This window comes from Brachyhypopomus gauderio, chromosome 1 (assembly GCF_052324685.1).
Source record: "Brachyhypopomus gauderio isolate BG-103 chromosome 1, BGAUD_0.2, whole genome shotgun sequence".
Classification (NCBI taxonomy): Eukaryota; Metazoa; Chordata; class Actinopteri; order Gymnotiformes; family Hypopomidae; genus Brachyhypopomus; species Brachyhypopomus gauderio.
The window spans coordinates 25,645,652-25,658,988 of record NC_135211.1 but is presented as its reverse complement, the minus strand read 5'-3'; the positions used below and the strand labels follow the sequence as shown (position 1 = coordinate 25,658,988).

The window sequence follows — 13,337 nt, the reverse complement described above, 5'->3', positions numbered from 1 at the left end:
CTGATGATATAGTGTCTGACCGGGGACCGCAATTCACCTCTCAAGTATGGACAGCCTTTCTCAAACGTCTTGGAATTGCAGTGAGCCTTACGTCGGGATACCACCCTCAGTCGAACGGTCAGTGTGAGCGAGTCAACCAAGAACTCGGGAAGTTTTTACGAATATTCTGTTTCAACAATCCTACCGATTGGTCTAAGTTTCTCCCGTGGGCAGAGATGTCTCAGAACTCATTAACCAGCTCCACAACAGGTCTTACGCCGTTTGAGTGTTGTCTAGGTTACCAGCCTAACATGGCACCGTGGACAGCGACGCAATCCGACGTCCCCGCAGTTGACGACTGGATGACACGTAGTGAGAAAGTCTGGGAAGAAACTCACCAACGCATCAACACGGTATTACAGCGGAACAAGGAAAAGGCAGATCGTCTGCGTGGTCCCAACCCCGACTACAAAATAGGAGATCGAGTATGGCTGTCCACAAGGGATCTACGTCTAAGAGGTTACTGCCACAAACTGAAACCCAGGTACATAGGACCGTTCCGGATCATCAAACACATCAACGAGGTGACGTACAGACTTGAGCTTCCACCACACTACCGCATGTCCAACTCCTTTCATGTGTCTCTGTTGAAACCTACTACTACGGGTCCCCTGGACGAGACTGCCCTAGAGGATGTTCCGCCTATAGCCATCGATTACGACGGTGCACCCATCTACACTATACGTGCTATCCTAGACTCCAAGCACTGCAGTAACGTTCTGCATTATCTAGTAGATTGGGAGGGATTCGGCCCGGAGGAGCAACGATGGGTGCCGGCGAAGGACGTCTGGGACAAGGGCATGATAGCGGACTTCCACCGCCGTTATCCAGACCGACCGGCACCTCGCCCCCGGGGCCGCCCACAGAGTTCGGCGAGCCGTCCTCGTCCTGCTGCTGGTGGGCGTTGCGGTCGTCCTCGGCGCTCGGCCGTTCTGGCCGCCTCGGGGAGGGGTACCGTCACGACCTCCAGCCCTGGGAACTCCACTTCCCAGCATGCACCACCACGAATGCAGAGATCCGCCTCCCCTGAGTATTAGACACCTGTATCTCGTTAACTAGAGCTATATAAGACCTTGCCTGAGAATGCATAGTTGCGAAGTATTGCCGACAGTCACTTGAACGCATACCAAGCCTTTTTCATAGTCCGTTTCCCTGTTTTGACCTGTACTTCTATTCACGTTCTCTCTCTCGGATTCATCCTCTGGTACCTCTGCCCTATCGGATTGATCTTTGTGTTTGAACCTGGACTGCCTTTGACCTCCCTTTGGAACCCCCTTTTGCTTATTAAACCATTCTTCGAGTACAGTCTGCAAGTGTCTGTGTTTCGTTATGTTCCAAGCGTCACACCAAGTATAAAACGCAATGGCATAGAGGGAATTATTGGCCCAAAGGTATACACAGCAAAAGTGCTGGGATTCACGATAGAATACTCCAAAAATGTAAATATCCATACTTTAAATGTAAGTGACTTTAAATGTAAGTGACTGACTTGATACTTCCATCAAGTCAGATGTTTCCCTGATTTCAGCTTTGTTATGGCGCATTTCCACTAGGGCCTGCTTGGCGCGGTACGGTTCGATACGGGTCGCTTCGCAACGGAACGGTACGGTCGCGTTGTGTTTCCATTACAATGGTGAACCACCCCAATGTGGGTGGAGTCGCTGTTGGCGCGCGGGTTGTAGTGTCGTGACATCATTTGTATGCGACCACAACACCGGCATTTGTATGCGACCACAACACCGGCACAACACCCCTTAACAAATAGCATTATTGTATCTTATTTATCTTTATCTTCATTATTGTATGTGGTTGCTCTAATTATTGATAATAATTTGGTATTACTCAAACAGGCTGAACACACCCTGCATAAAAAGCATCAGTCATACAATCAAATGAAATCAAACTTTATTATGAAATATAGATATTTAAAGTACAACATATGTCAATTATAGTTATAGTTTAAAAAAGTGCAAAAAGCAAATATATACGTATAGCTTTATATGAAATAAATATTTATAGTACTACAAGCAACATTTTGTGTGCTTTTACTGGCGTCTGTCTCGCATGGTGTTCACAAGTTCGCCAAGCACCCCGAGGAAAGCCCGGTTGAAGGAAACATTTTCCGCCAACTCCGCTCGCCTCGTCAGTGGAAGGGGAATCTTGAACGTAAAAAATAACAAATATTAAACACAAGCATTCCCGTGAAAGCAACAACGATATAGCGTAACTGCACAAAATGTGTAGCACGTCATCGCTGCTATGGCTATAGCTAACTAGCAACTAGCAAGGCTAAGAGCTAGCTATTGTACAGTAGTGACTGTGGTGGTAACATTAACTACAAACACAGCTCTAAATTCCTGCGTTTACAATAGATGCGTTCATATTACGTTCATATTACATCTTTTACGAGCCTAGTAGTAAAACTGAAATCACAATACACTCACCATTCTCCGTGGCCTCCAGCACCGACATCGCCGTGTCCAGCACGTTTTCTCTTCCGTTACTGGCTGGCCGGTGACCGTATATGACATCCATTTGCTGGAACCATTTCCAGTCTTTGCGGTTTGCTCCGCTGCGTCCGTTATGGTCCTTCACCGCCCGGTAATCGCGTTAAGCTTTTTTAGCTTGGACCGACCGGCACTGCTGAACGGACCGCTGGTAGCCATGAGTGGCCATTAGCGCGGAAACCTCGCTAAAAGCCTTTACATTTCTAGTGGCCCCGTCCAGTTCGCCCTGGATTTTTTGATCGCTGATTATTAACAGAAAGGTTTGTACCTCGGCGTTTGACCAGGGAACAGACTTCGCTCCTTGGGTTTTAAAAATGGCTGAGGAGTCCATAGCATAGCGGAGGAGTTGCTCTCCTGACGCAACCTGTGACGACACTCCCTGGCCAATCAGTGTCATGCTGTTCTTCCACGTCACAGAACTGTACCGCTTCGGAACGGTTAGAACCTCAAGCGAGTCGGTACGAAAAAAGTACCCAAAGGGGCCGGCTAAACGGGTCCTGGTACTAATGGAAACACTCACAAACCGTCGCGAATCGAACCGTATGTAAAAGCCAAGCAGGCCCTAGTGGAAATGCGCCATTAGATGCTCCTTTACATTATGCTAGCTTATTCTGTTGTACTTAGGCCACTTTCAGTTTAGTTTTCGTTACTTTCATTAAACACTTCAGCTCAACATTCACATTTGCTTCCTCTTCTTTCTTTCTGTCTGTATGTTTTTACTCATGGCAGGTAGTTTTTTAATATACGTTTGTCCCATCAGGCTGATGGTACTGTCATACTGTTTTTTACTAGCAGAATAGCCACAAGGTCAAATATGGAACAAAATAACAAAAACATTTCAAAAGTAGAGACCATGCTTGCTTACATAGGCTTAGCTTTAAAGCTGTGGTCCACAGCTTCACCAATGAATATACTGCATAAAAAAAAAAAAAAAAAAAGCTCACAGACCCTAGCAACACATGGGAGAGACAGACTGTTCCATTTCACTGATGACTAATAACTCACAGCCAGACAGTCTCACAAGTCCACGAACCCAGCAGACCGTCAACACTGAGCCGCAGGCACAGCTCATGCTATGCTGGGTTAGCACACCACACGCTGGTGGCTTCACCTCCTGCTGGGCTCCACAGAGCCAACACTGGGCAGTTGCCACTGGGAAGGATATTCCATGGTAACCATGGTCGTTTCTGAGCTGGGATCTCTGAACGGAGGTGGCAGTAATGACCAGTGAGGATACAGATGCATGGCTGTAAAACTACACAAATGAAGTCTGAAAGACTATTGAGTGATGCAACACAATTCCTGGAGAAATCAAACAAAAGGCTTGTGTAGGTTAACCTTAAGTTCCTGCGAAGATGTATATGGCAATAAAACGTGACTTCAGCAGAAACTGGGAGAGCAAGGCCAGTAGAACGCCAACGGATCATGTTATACAGTCATGCCCTTTAAATTCACCCATATATCTGCTGTCTCATGTGAATCCTAAAGAAATCTCACTGCTTATTTTTACATAATGGCAGGTGATCTCTTTAAATATAATATAAAGATCCTGGCAAATTACAAAACCACAAAATATAAGATTCAACAATCATTAACATATAAAACAACAAAGAACAACTTAATATTTCAGATAAACAAAGAACAACGTAATATTCCAGATAACCAGAGAAAATGACAGAAACTTTGGATCACACCAAAAGGTACAAACTTCACTCTCATTTCAAACGCTGAGCAGACTGGAGCTCGTATTAATTAACACAGAAGAAATTACAGACAAACACAGATGTGCTACAGCAGGTGAAATAATAAACAAATATGAGAACGAAACAAGGGTTAATATACATTTTATCTTTCATGCAGTCTAGATGAGCCGGATTAGCTGAGTGATATTATGACCTTCCCTCCCAGAGAGACGGGTTCCCAAAAGTGAAGGGAAAGCAAGTGGACTGTCACACACACACACACACACACACACACACCCACACCGAGAGTCACTACATTGCAAAGACTCTCAATGACTCAATTTTTAAAATATACTTTGGAGAGAGGTCAGTTAAGCAGGCCCCAAAAACATTTTTCCTTGCCTAGTGCAGAGTGCATATGGGTATGGACAATCACTTCTAGAGTGAAGTCCAGTTCTCTACAATGAAATTCAATGAAATGAGTCACACTAAACACAAAAGTCCAGCCAAACAGAATGTGGAGCTTGATTATGTTTAAGACTTTGCTTAAAGGTTACTTTTACATTTTAAGTGCAGTACATTGTTTCTAGGAATTTAATGTGTTACATCACAACTACACACTGGAGATGGTATAAAAACTCAGCCCTGAACAAGAGTCACAACTCTGGCCAGCAGAGTGAGAGCAAAGCTGGCTGTGCTCTCAGTGAGGGAGGGGTGGCGTACTCTGTCCCGTCAGTTACAGCAACACTGGCCAATCACGCTGTCCGTGAGCTCACGCATGAGAAGGGGACGGACAGCACTGTCCTCAGAGTGCGTTCGTCCCCATGCATGAGCAACAACTCGAAAAGATGTGGCAACTGGCTGCCTGTGTCTCGGAGGAAGGGTGACATATCTTACCCCCACCCCCAAAGAGTCAAAAATTTGAATCTGATTTGATATGAATGTTTCATGTCAATAAAGGGACTAAAAGAAAGTTTACATAAGTCAGTATTGCTATAGTGTTCCTTATTTAAATCAGTACTGTGATAGGATTCGCCTATTTAAATCAGTACAGTGATAGTGTCCTTTGTTTGAATTAGTATTGTGATAGTGTCCCCTATTTAAACCAGGAGTGTGATAATGTCCCCTATTTAAATCAGGACTGTGATAGTGTCACCTATTTAAATAAGCATGGTGATAGCATTTCCCTGATTACACCCTAATGAAACATGTGCCATGTGTACAGAGGGCTGAGTATGACAGAGGCACCTGGTGTCCATGCAGTGTGTAGACGAGCCTGCCCTCCACCAGGTCAAGGATCTTCAGTGTGGAGTCGCTGGAGGCCGTGAGGAGGTACTTCCCAGAGGGATGGAAGGACAGTGCATTCACCGCTGCAGTGTGCACTGGAAGGAACAATGAAACATTATGAACCAGCACACACACCACCACCCTCACGACACACACACACAGACACCACCCTCACCCACACGACACACACACTACCCTCACCCTTACCTTCATACCACACACACACGCACCACCTTCACCCTCACAGCACACACACCAACAACCCTAACAGTCAACACACCAACCAACTGTATGTACAGTTACACACATTTCCAAATGTTAAAATGCAAGCCAAGTACACTCACAGTACAATTCCAAATATTGTCTCACACTATGCAGAGATTTTGTTTTTGCATACAGATTAGGGCAAATGTAAGTGCAAACAAGAACAAAAATTCAGCTTGATCAAAAAATGAATAGTTTCATGAAAATGTTTGCAGTATTCTGAACTCCAATCATGTTAGGAACAGTGGAACATAAACAATCCTTTCCTTGTTAGTTACCTTGTGATCCAGGTACCAAAGACATCTCTGTAATCCTTTATATCGGATGTCAAAATGCACCTGTAAAGTCTAGTAGTACTAGACACCCCAGAGCGGAGACCCAGGTCAAGCTCCAGCTATTCATCTAGGCATTTGTCTATTCATCCAGCTATGAAAGTGTCAACATCCAATAGCTGCCAAGACACAACAGCCAGGCATCCACATGCTTCATGTAACAGAAGAACTGAAATATTAACATTCAGAAGAGCTGGAGGGGCCATTCTTAAAGAATCAAACTTTTAAATGCCAGACTCTCAGCAGGGCGGATGGGTTACCACCACTACAGTCGTCTCCAGCAGTTAAAGGTCACTTTGGCCTTACTTTATTATCATTATTTTGGCCCTACTTTTCCCCAGTCATGCCTCAGACTACAGACAAAAAGTGACAACACTCCACGTCACACCACTGGACTGACATGTCAGTCTATGTGTGACATGGCTGACACGTCATTATTAGTGTGTGATTGTGATCTGGTGGGCAGGCCCTGCAGTCACAGGCTGGCTGCCTCTTGTACAACTGCTCCAATCAGTCCTCCGGGCCACACGTCAGCTGGTAATACCCTCTAATGCAGCCCAGTTTTGAGTGCTCAGATGCCTCAGCCATGGAGATTGTTTAAGTAAGATGGCAACTTGGTACCATATTCATCCCAGTTCTAAATAGTTTTTTAACACACAATACCATGTGGAGAGAGACCAGCGATGAAAAGACCAGGAATGCAAAAACCCACAATGAAAGGTCAATAGTTGAAATAGCCTGTCTTTTTTTATTTAGTCATGATACTTTGTAATATGTGGATAAATTCATTGATGCACGCATTGTTGCAAAAAAGCATGAGCTATGTTGCTATTTTACAAAACCTATTAAAATAAGTAAGACACCAGATAGGTGTAATGAATGCAAATGAGCCTGCAATCACCTGTAATATCCAGACAACATTTCAAAAACCACCTGACTGATAACAGTTTGTATCAGTTGTTTGTAAAACAAGTCCACCACTGTTTGCCAGCAGAATGTAGAAGGCTCACCTTGGTAATGCTGCAGAAGTTTATTGGTGCGGGTGTCCCAGACTTTAACTGTGTTGTCTGAACTAGAAGCTGCTATGCAGGTACCACTGGGGTGGAAATCAGCATTATTCACATACCTGAAAATGACAAGAAATAATAATAAATTTCTCACCAAGAAATCATTTCATCACAAAGGCTTCTATTATACAATCATATCCAAATATGATGACAGTAAAGGTACAAGTTACTGACTTCTCTGTACAGTACTGGGGTAATACCCACCCGCCATGTTCGTAAAACGAGTGAACGCATTCTCTGCTATTTTTGTCCCAGATCTTTACTGTCTTGTCATCACTTGCAGAGACAATTAATCGTCCATCAGGTGAAAACCTGAGAGAAAGACAAAAACACAGTACATATTCTGCTTCATTTTACTCTGAACTGTATATACTCTGCTTCAGTTTACACTCTGAACTGTACATACTTTGCTTCAGTTTAAACAGTTTCTATTCAGCAGAAAGCTTGCTAATAATGTAGTATTCCTGATCATGTAAATGTACCCCACAAGGTCGTATAAGCTTTCATGGTTTATATAATTATAAAATATGACCAAAAGGCTAATTAGCTGAAAACTGACATTTTCAAATTTGCTCTTCATTTGGAACATGCCAAGCCTAGTTTTACACCAAGGCAGGTTGCTACAGCTCTTACTGTGTGTGGTTATATTGAAATCACATAGTTTGGTGGCATCAGAATTCCAGAAACACCTTGTGCTTCAGATCTGTTTAAATGCTCCTGTTCAAATGCTCTTTCATTAGCATTTTGAATGTCAGAATTTGTGTGCTGCAATTACCCTACAAAACTAAAGATATATAATGGTATGAGTAATTACACCTAAATATTGTGCTACCTACCTACCTACCCACCTACCCTATCCCATCCATCCATCCATCCATTCATCTTTTCACGTACTTTGCACAGCGCACCCAGTTGATGTGCTGGTTGAGAGAAAAGAGAAACTTCTGTCTATGAACTGTCCACACTTTGATGGTTTTATCATCAGACGCAGTCACTAATGTCTGCCCATCGCTGGAGAAGTCGACGCTCCGGACCGTTCCAGTGTGGGCTCTAAATGTTGTGGATTCACTTTTCCTGAGACAAAGACAGAATTATAAAACATTAAGGTGGGGTAAAGTAACTGCATTTGAGAAAACATTTGCAATTGCTACAATTCAATACTGATAAAATATAGAACAAAAGATACAAATTTTTAATGTTACCAAGTGTACAATGATTAATAGAAAATATATTTCAGTCTAAAAAACATTGAGATGATAAGAAAAATAATAAAAATGTCATATCATATTCCCATATTGTCCCTGTTAAAAGGCTTTATGATCAGATTTTATAGTTTTCATATTCCAGTAACCACAAGATATCTGAATGTGAAGATAAAGGATATGCACACTAGTCAACAGCATTCTGATGAATGGCCAAGATTAAATTCAATTAGGATAATTGAGAAAACCCTCAATGACACTGTCAATGGACATGATTCAAAGAGGCGTAAGGATCCATTTTCAGTAGTCCATGCATTTACATGCAAGTGAGCTCCAGATCTGATAGACAGCATAAACAAGTTTCCATCCCTGAAAGTCTGAAGAGTGGTGTGCCAAGTTCAAAATATATTAATTTTGGTAATATAGCATTTGATTACTGAAATGAGTGAGATCATTACAAACACTGCTTAAAGACATCTGATAATAACAACCTTCAGCAGAGTTGGCATGCTTTTAAATGACATAAAGGTCACCTTGCCTTCAGTCATTTATATGGTTTTGGAAAAATCTCTATCAGAACAACGGCAAGCCTACAGGAGAACAGACTTAATTTAACACCCACACTCAGCTCCTCTCCAACTGAGGACACAGACTTGAGTGAATATTAGTCACATTTAGGGGGCGGAGGGTTTGTCTTCTTTCAGCTGGTGCAACTGGAACACTGAGTATTCGATGTGAGTCACTGGAGACCATCACTGCATAAAGACAACAGTCGAAAAAGCTTTCGTAGATATGACCTGATTCAAGGACCATGAAACTAAATATAGAGAAACTCCTTCACAATCCCAGTCTAAGCATTAAAGAGGAGGGCAGCATAACATTTACCACGTACTTGAAAAATCATGTCACTCTTAAAATAATGAACAGATGTAGTGGATATAAGCCATCAAGGTCTCTGCACAAATGGGAGAAAAAGAAAGAAAAAAAGAAAGTGTTCTGCTGCACACTGATTTATCCTCATTCGCTCTCTGTGACTCTCAGGCCCTTATAAAAGACTACACAGGTTGTGGCTATTTGGATTTACTGGAAAAACTAAGATGCATTAGCTGGTCACATTTTTTTCTTGGTATTATCAGGTTTGCACAACTAAGTTTATTGAACATTTCTCCATGTAAACTGAAAGTAAATCAGGGCCTTAATATAAATTTATCTTGTTATTTACTGCTTGTGACATCCTGACTTATTCCAGTGCGGGTGTACACTGAAATACACCCGGCTGGGCATATTGACTCATTCCAGTGCAGGTGTACACTGGAATACACTATGCTGAGCATCTTGACTCATTCCAGGGCGGGTGTACAGTAAAGTTCAAGAAGCAATAAGTAACTTTTACCAGTGATTCTTCCTTACATTATGAAACAGCCACACTGACACCTAGTGGCCTGGGTGTTTCTGATATTCTATACTTAATCTATTCTAAACATGGCTGCCTCCACCTGGGAGCCCTGCATGATGGACCATGACTACAAAGCAATCCAATTTGTCATCTCTTGTGAGCTGCACTTTATAGAAAGTATTTTTTAAATATTAAGCAATCTCGTTCATGAATTTTTTTGCTACATTTTGGTGGTAAATATCACTTTTTACTACTATAAATGGGAGCTCAATGCAACAACACCTTACAAATGAAGACATAATGATGCTGTAACAGAAACATCCTTTTCGGAGTTAAACTTCTCTGTCAACCGCCCTAACTCACACCTCAATTACCAAGCTCTTCATACCACACTACCCACTATTTCATGATGGGTTTAAAAATATATATTGAAACAATATTTTTGCAACATTCCACATTTTGCACAGCCCTAGATTTAAGACAGCCGAAACTTATCAACCTTGACCAGGTCAACTGCAAAAAAGCAATGACCAGTATTTACAATTACACTACTATTTGTCAAAGTCTTTAATTTAATCTCTAATAAATTATGACTTTTAAAAGTAAATGTTACTACAATGTCTCATTGCTTATGGAGACCAAGTGTATAAAAGTGATTCTTAAAAGTTTACATCCAATTTTAGGGAATTCATCACTTAGGGAAAGTCTCTCTACCACTGTAAGACCAAGGACCCACATTGAGAACTAATGCCATGAACTTAGCATTCAAATCAACAAAGTACTGTTAAACAGCCATTACTTTGTCATCCTTATACATCATTAATATACAATGCCTGGACAGTTTGTGGAAGCACAATCCCACTTCAATGTGCTAAATTATTCATAGTCTATTTTGCCGCCATTTCCTCTACTCAGGTTTTTCCCTTGTGACAGTACAAGAGAGCGCAGTAGAACATACGAGCTCCAGCCCTGAATACGCTGTCAAAAACATTTCTTCATGCCAGAAACCCACACTTTTACATGAGCAATTGCAATCACATGCAGACCAAAACATTGATGAATGAAAAGCTTTCTATCCAATAACTCATTCCCATTCCAAGAACATCATAATAAATAAAATAATAGATTACTGTGAATGCATAGAATGACAATAAAGAATTCACATTAATCATTACAGAACCCCCCCCAAACAAACAAACACACACCTGACAAACTGCTAATTTTATCCCAGAGAGTATTCGGAGAATAGAATATATTTTCTGCCATCTGCTGTCATAACTTGGTAACGCATGTGCAGTTTAGTAATTTTATACACAATAACATTTAATAGATAAATACATATTAATATGTGTAAGAGGGAAGAAAAGTTGGACCTACACACTGGGTATCCAGAGACGGACCGTTTTGTCTCTGGATGCTGAGGCCACCAGATGACCTGAAGCAGAGAACTGGACAGACATCACTGCATCCTTGTGTCCCACGAACCTATACGCCCTCATTTGTGGCTTTAAATTCCAGATCATTATGCACGAATCCATGGAACCTGTTGCTAGATTTAAAACACACAATAATTACACCACGATCATGTTTAATTTGTCCAGAACTATGTTTGAGACACTGGCTTTAAAATTGCTATACCTATTTGTTTCACGTTACAGTTGAAGTCAACACTTGTTAAAGCGTCTCTGTGGCCCTTGAAGTGTCTTTCAAGAGTAGGGTCTTCCTGAAAAGATAACACATGCGCCGATATCAGACGCCACAGCGTTGCTATATTTCAGCTACAACACATTCAGTAGTTAAGCTAGCTAGCTATGTTACGTGTTTATAATCAGAATCAGAAAACTTTTATTGCCATTGTCAATGAACAGGATGACACAAACTAGGAATTTGCTTCGGCATGAAGGTGCAACATAAAAACAAGTAGTAATAGGCATGCAAAATTAAGTCCACATAAATAATACCCTATGCGAATGAATGAAGTGAGTAAGTAAGTAAGTAAGTAAGTAAAATACATTTATATAGCACTTTTCACAGGCACAAGCCACAAAGTGCTTTACAACGGAAAATAAAATAAAATAAATCAAAGACACAAAAACACACAATATAAAACAGAAATAAAATACAGTGTACAAGGTCAACGGCTGCAACCTCCACCACTAACTAAACGCCAGCGTAAAAAGGAAAGTCTTTAGCTGTTTTTTAAAAGTATCTACAGTGTCAGCTGATCTTAAATGTGGAGAAAGTGTGTTCCACAGTTTTGGAGCAACCACCTTAAATGCTCGGTCTCCACGAGTCTTTAGACATGAGCGTGGCACAGACAGTAAACTCAGGTTGTTTGACCTGAGTAATCGTGATGAAGTGTAGGGGTGGAGCAGGTCAGCGACATACACAGGAGCTGTGTTGTGTAGTGCTCTGTATGAGTAGCTACCAAGTGCATGTACAAATTAACTAATTATCAACTATCGACCACCTTTTTTTCGACATATGATATTAATAAAAAAGTCTTTAGCTAATTTCTCTGGATTGTTATCTAGCTAGTTTGATATCTATCTAGTTACTTAAAATAGCCAAGATAGCTGTCAACGCAGCTAACTGATGTAATTAACACTCACCAAAGCGCATGTCATTTTCATTGAACGTCTTTTCATGAGGTCGAAATATCGTTATTAAAAATAAAAAAGAAGGTAATTTTTATCTTCCTAGTTACGTTAGCCAACAAGCTATCCTAGCAATGAAGCTAGCTAGTTGGTTTATAAGATATTTGTATCTATAAACTGACGTTCTATTAGATATCACGTTACAAAAACAACATTACTGTTTAGTTCTTCGTCTGATATTTAGATAAAAAACTACCCATTCAGCTTTACCCAGTGTTAATGTACAAATGTACGATTTCGAACAAGACCAAAGATTCGTCAAATCAGACCACCGTTGCTAAGACGCTTACTTAGCTAAGCTTGCTAGCTAATAACAACAAACAGATTTTTCATTTTACGCGCTCCATCTCGCGCAAAGTACCGTGGGACGGGCTCTAACTCGGACCAGGGATTGGACACTAAACAGGATGTGACGTAAGTGTGGAAGAACAACTTTAGATGTTTTGTTTATATCATTCTTAGAATAAAAAGGAGGACGGCTAGAGTTCATGGAGTGGTTACATTTAAATTGTAAATCATTCTCCCGTCCACTGTCGCACTTGGTCCTGTCTTATTTTAAACTTTCACACAGATCTCAACGCTGGACGAGTGGCATAATATGACTAAAGATTAAATATTCAATATCTACGGGATAAAACCAACTTTAACAACACTTAGTCATCATCGTTTCCACCCAGTGTGTCCCCGTTTGGCTCTGCAGGAGTTTGCAATATGAGCAGTTCTTATACACACTCCATTCACGCAACGATTCAAATAGAAAAAGCTCTTCTCCATCACTGTTCCCTTCTTAGGTAACCTGGGACTTCCAGCTGTCACACAGGCCTACATCTCAACTCCCTGCATTATACCGTATGGATTTCACTGCATTTGTTCCATGTGAAATCCAGAGATGTATTGGGCTCTC

The 13,337-nt window shown here is 41.3% G+C and overlaps 1 protein-coding gene across 3 annotated transcripts in view; it reads right to left on the bottom strand.

Annotated features, from left to right (window-relative positions):
- The window catches only part of poc1a (POC1 centriolar protein A), a 54,905-nt gene extending 41,953 nt beyond the window's left edge, over window positions 1-12,952 (bottom strand). For 2 of the 3 annotated variants that reach the window (XR_013130835.1, XM_077005392.1), the window contains exons 1-7: window positions 12,389-12,951; window positions 11,415-11,499; window positions 11,154-11,325; window positions 8,073-8,252; window positions 7,383-7,490; window positions 7,122-7,237; window positions 5,477-5,610 (exon numbers count right to left, since the gene is read on the bottom strand). Coding sequence is in view for 2 of the 3 variants with exons in the window: in XM_077005392.1 (XP_076861507.1) it covers window positions 5,477-5,610; window positions 7,122-7,237; window positions 7,383-7,490; window positions 8,073-8,252; window positions 11,154-11,325; window positions 11,415-11,499; window positions 12,389-12,424 (831 nt within the window). In the remaining variant the exon portion in view is untranslated. Of the gene's footprint in view, window positions 1-5,476; window positions 5,611-7,121; window positions 7,238-7,382; window positions 7,491-8,072; window positions 8,253-11,153; window positions 11,326-11,414; window positions 11,500-12,388 lie in introns of all 3 variants that reach the window. The other variant, XM_077005407.1, reaches the window with a different exon arrangement.
- Window positions 12,953-13,337: the final 385 nt, after the last annotated feature.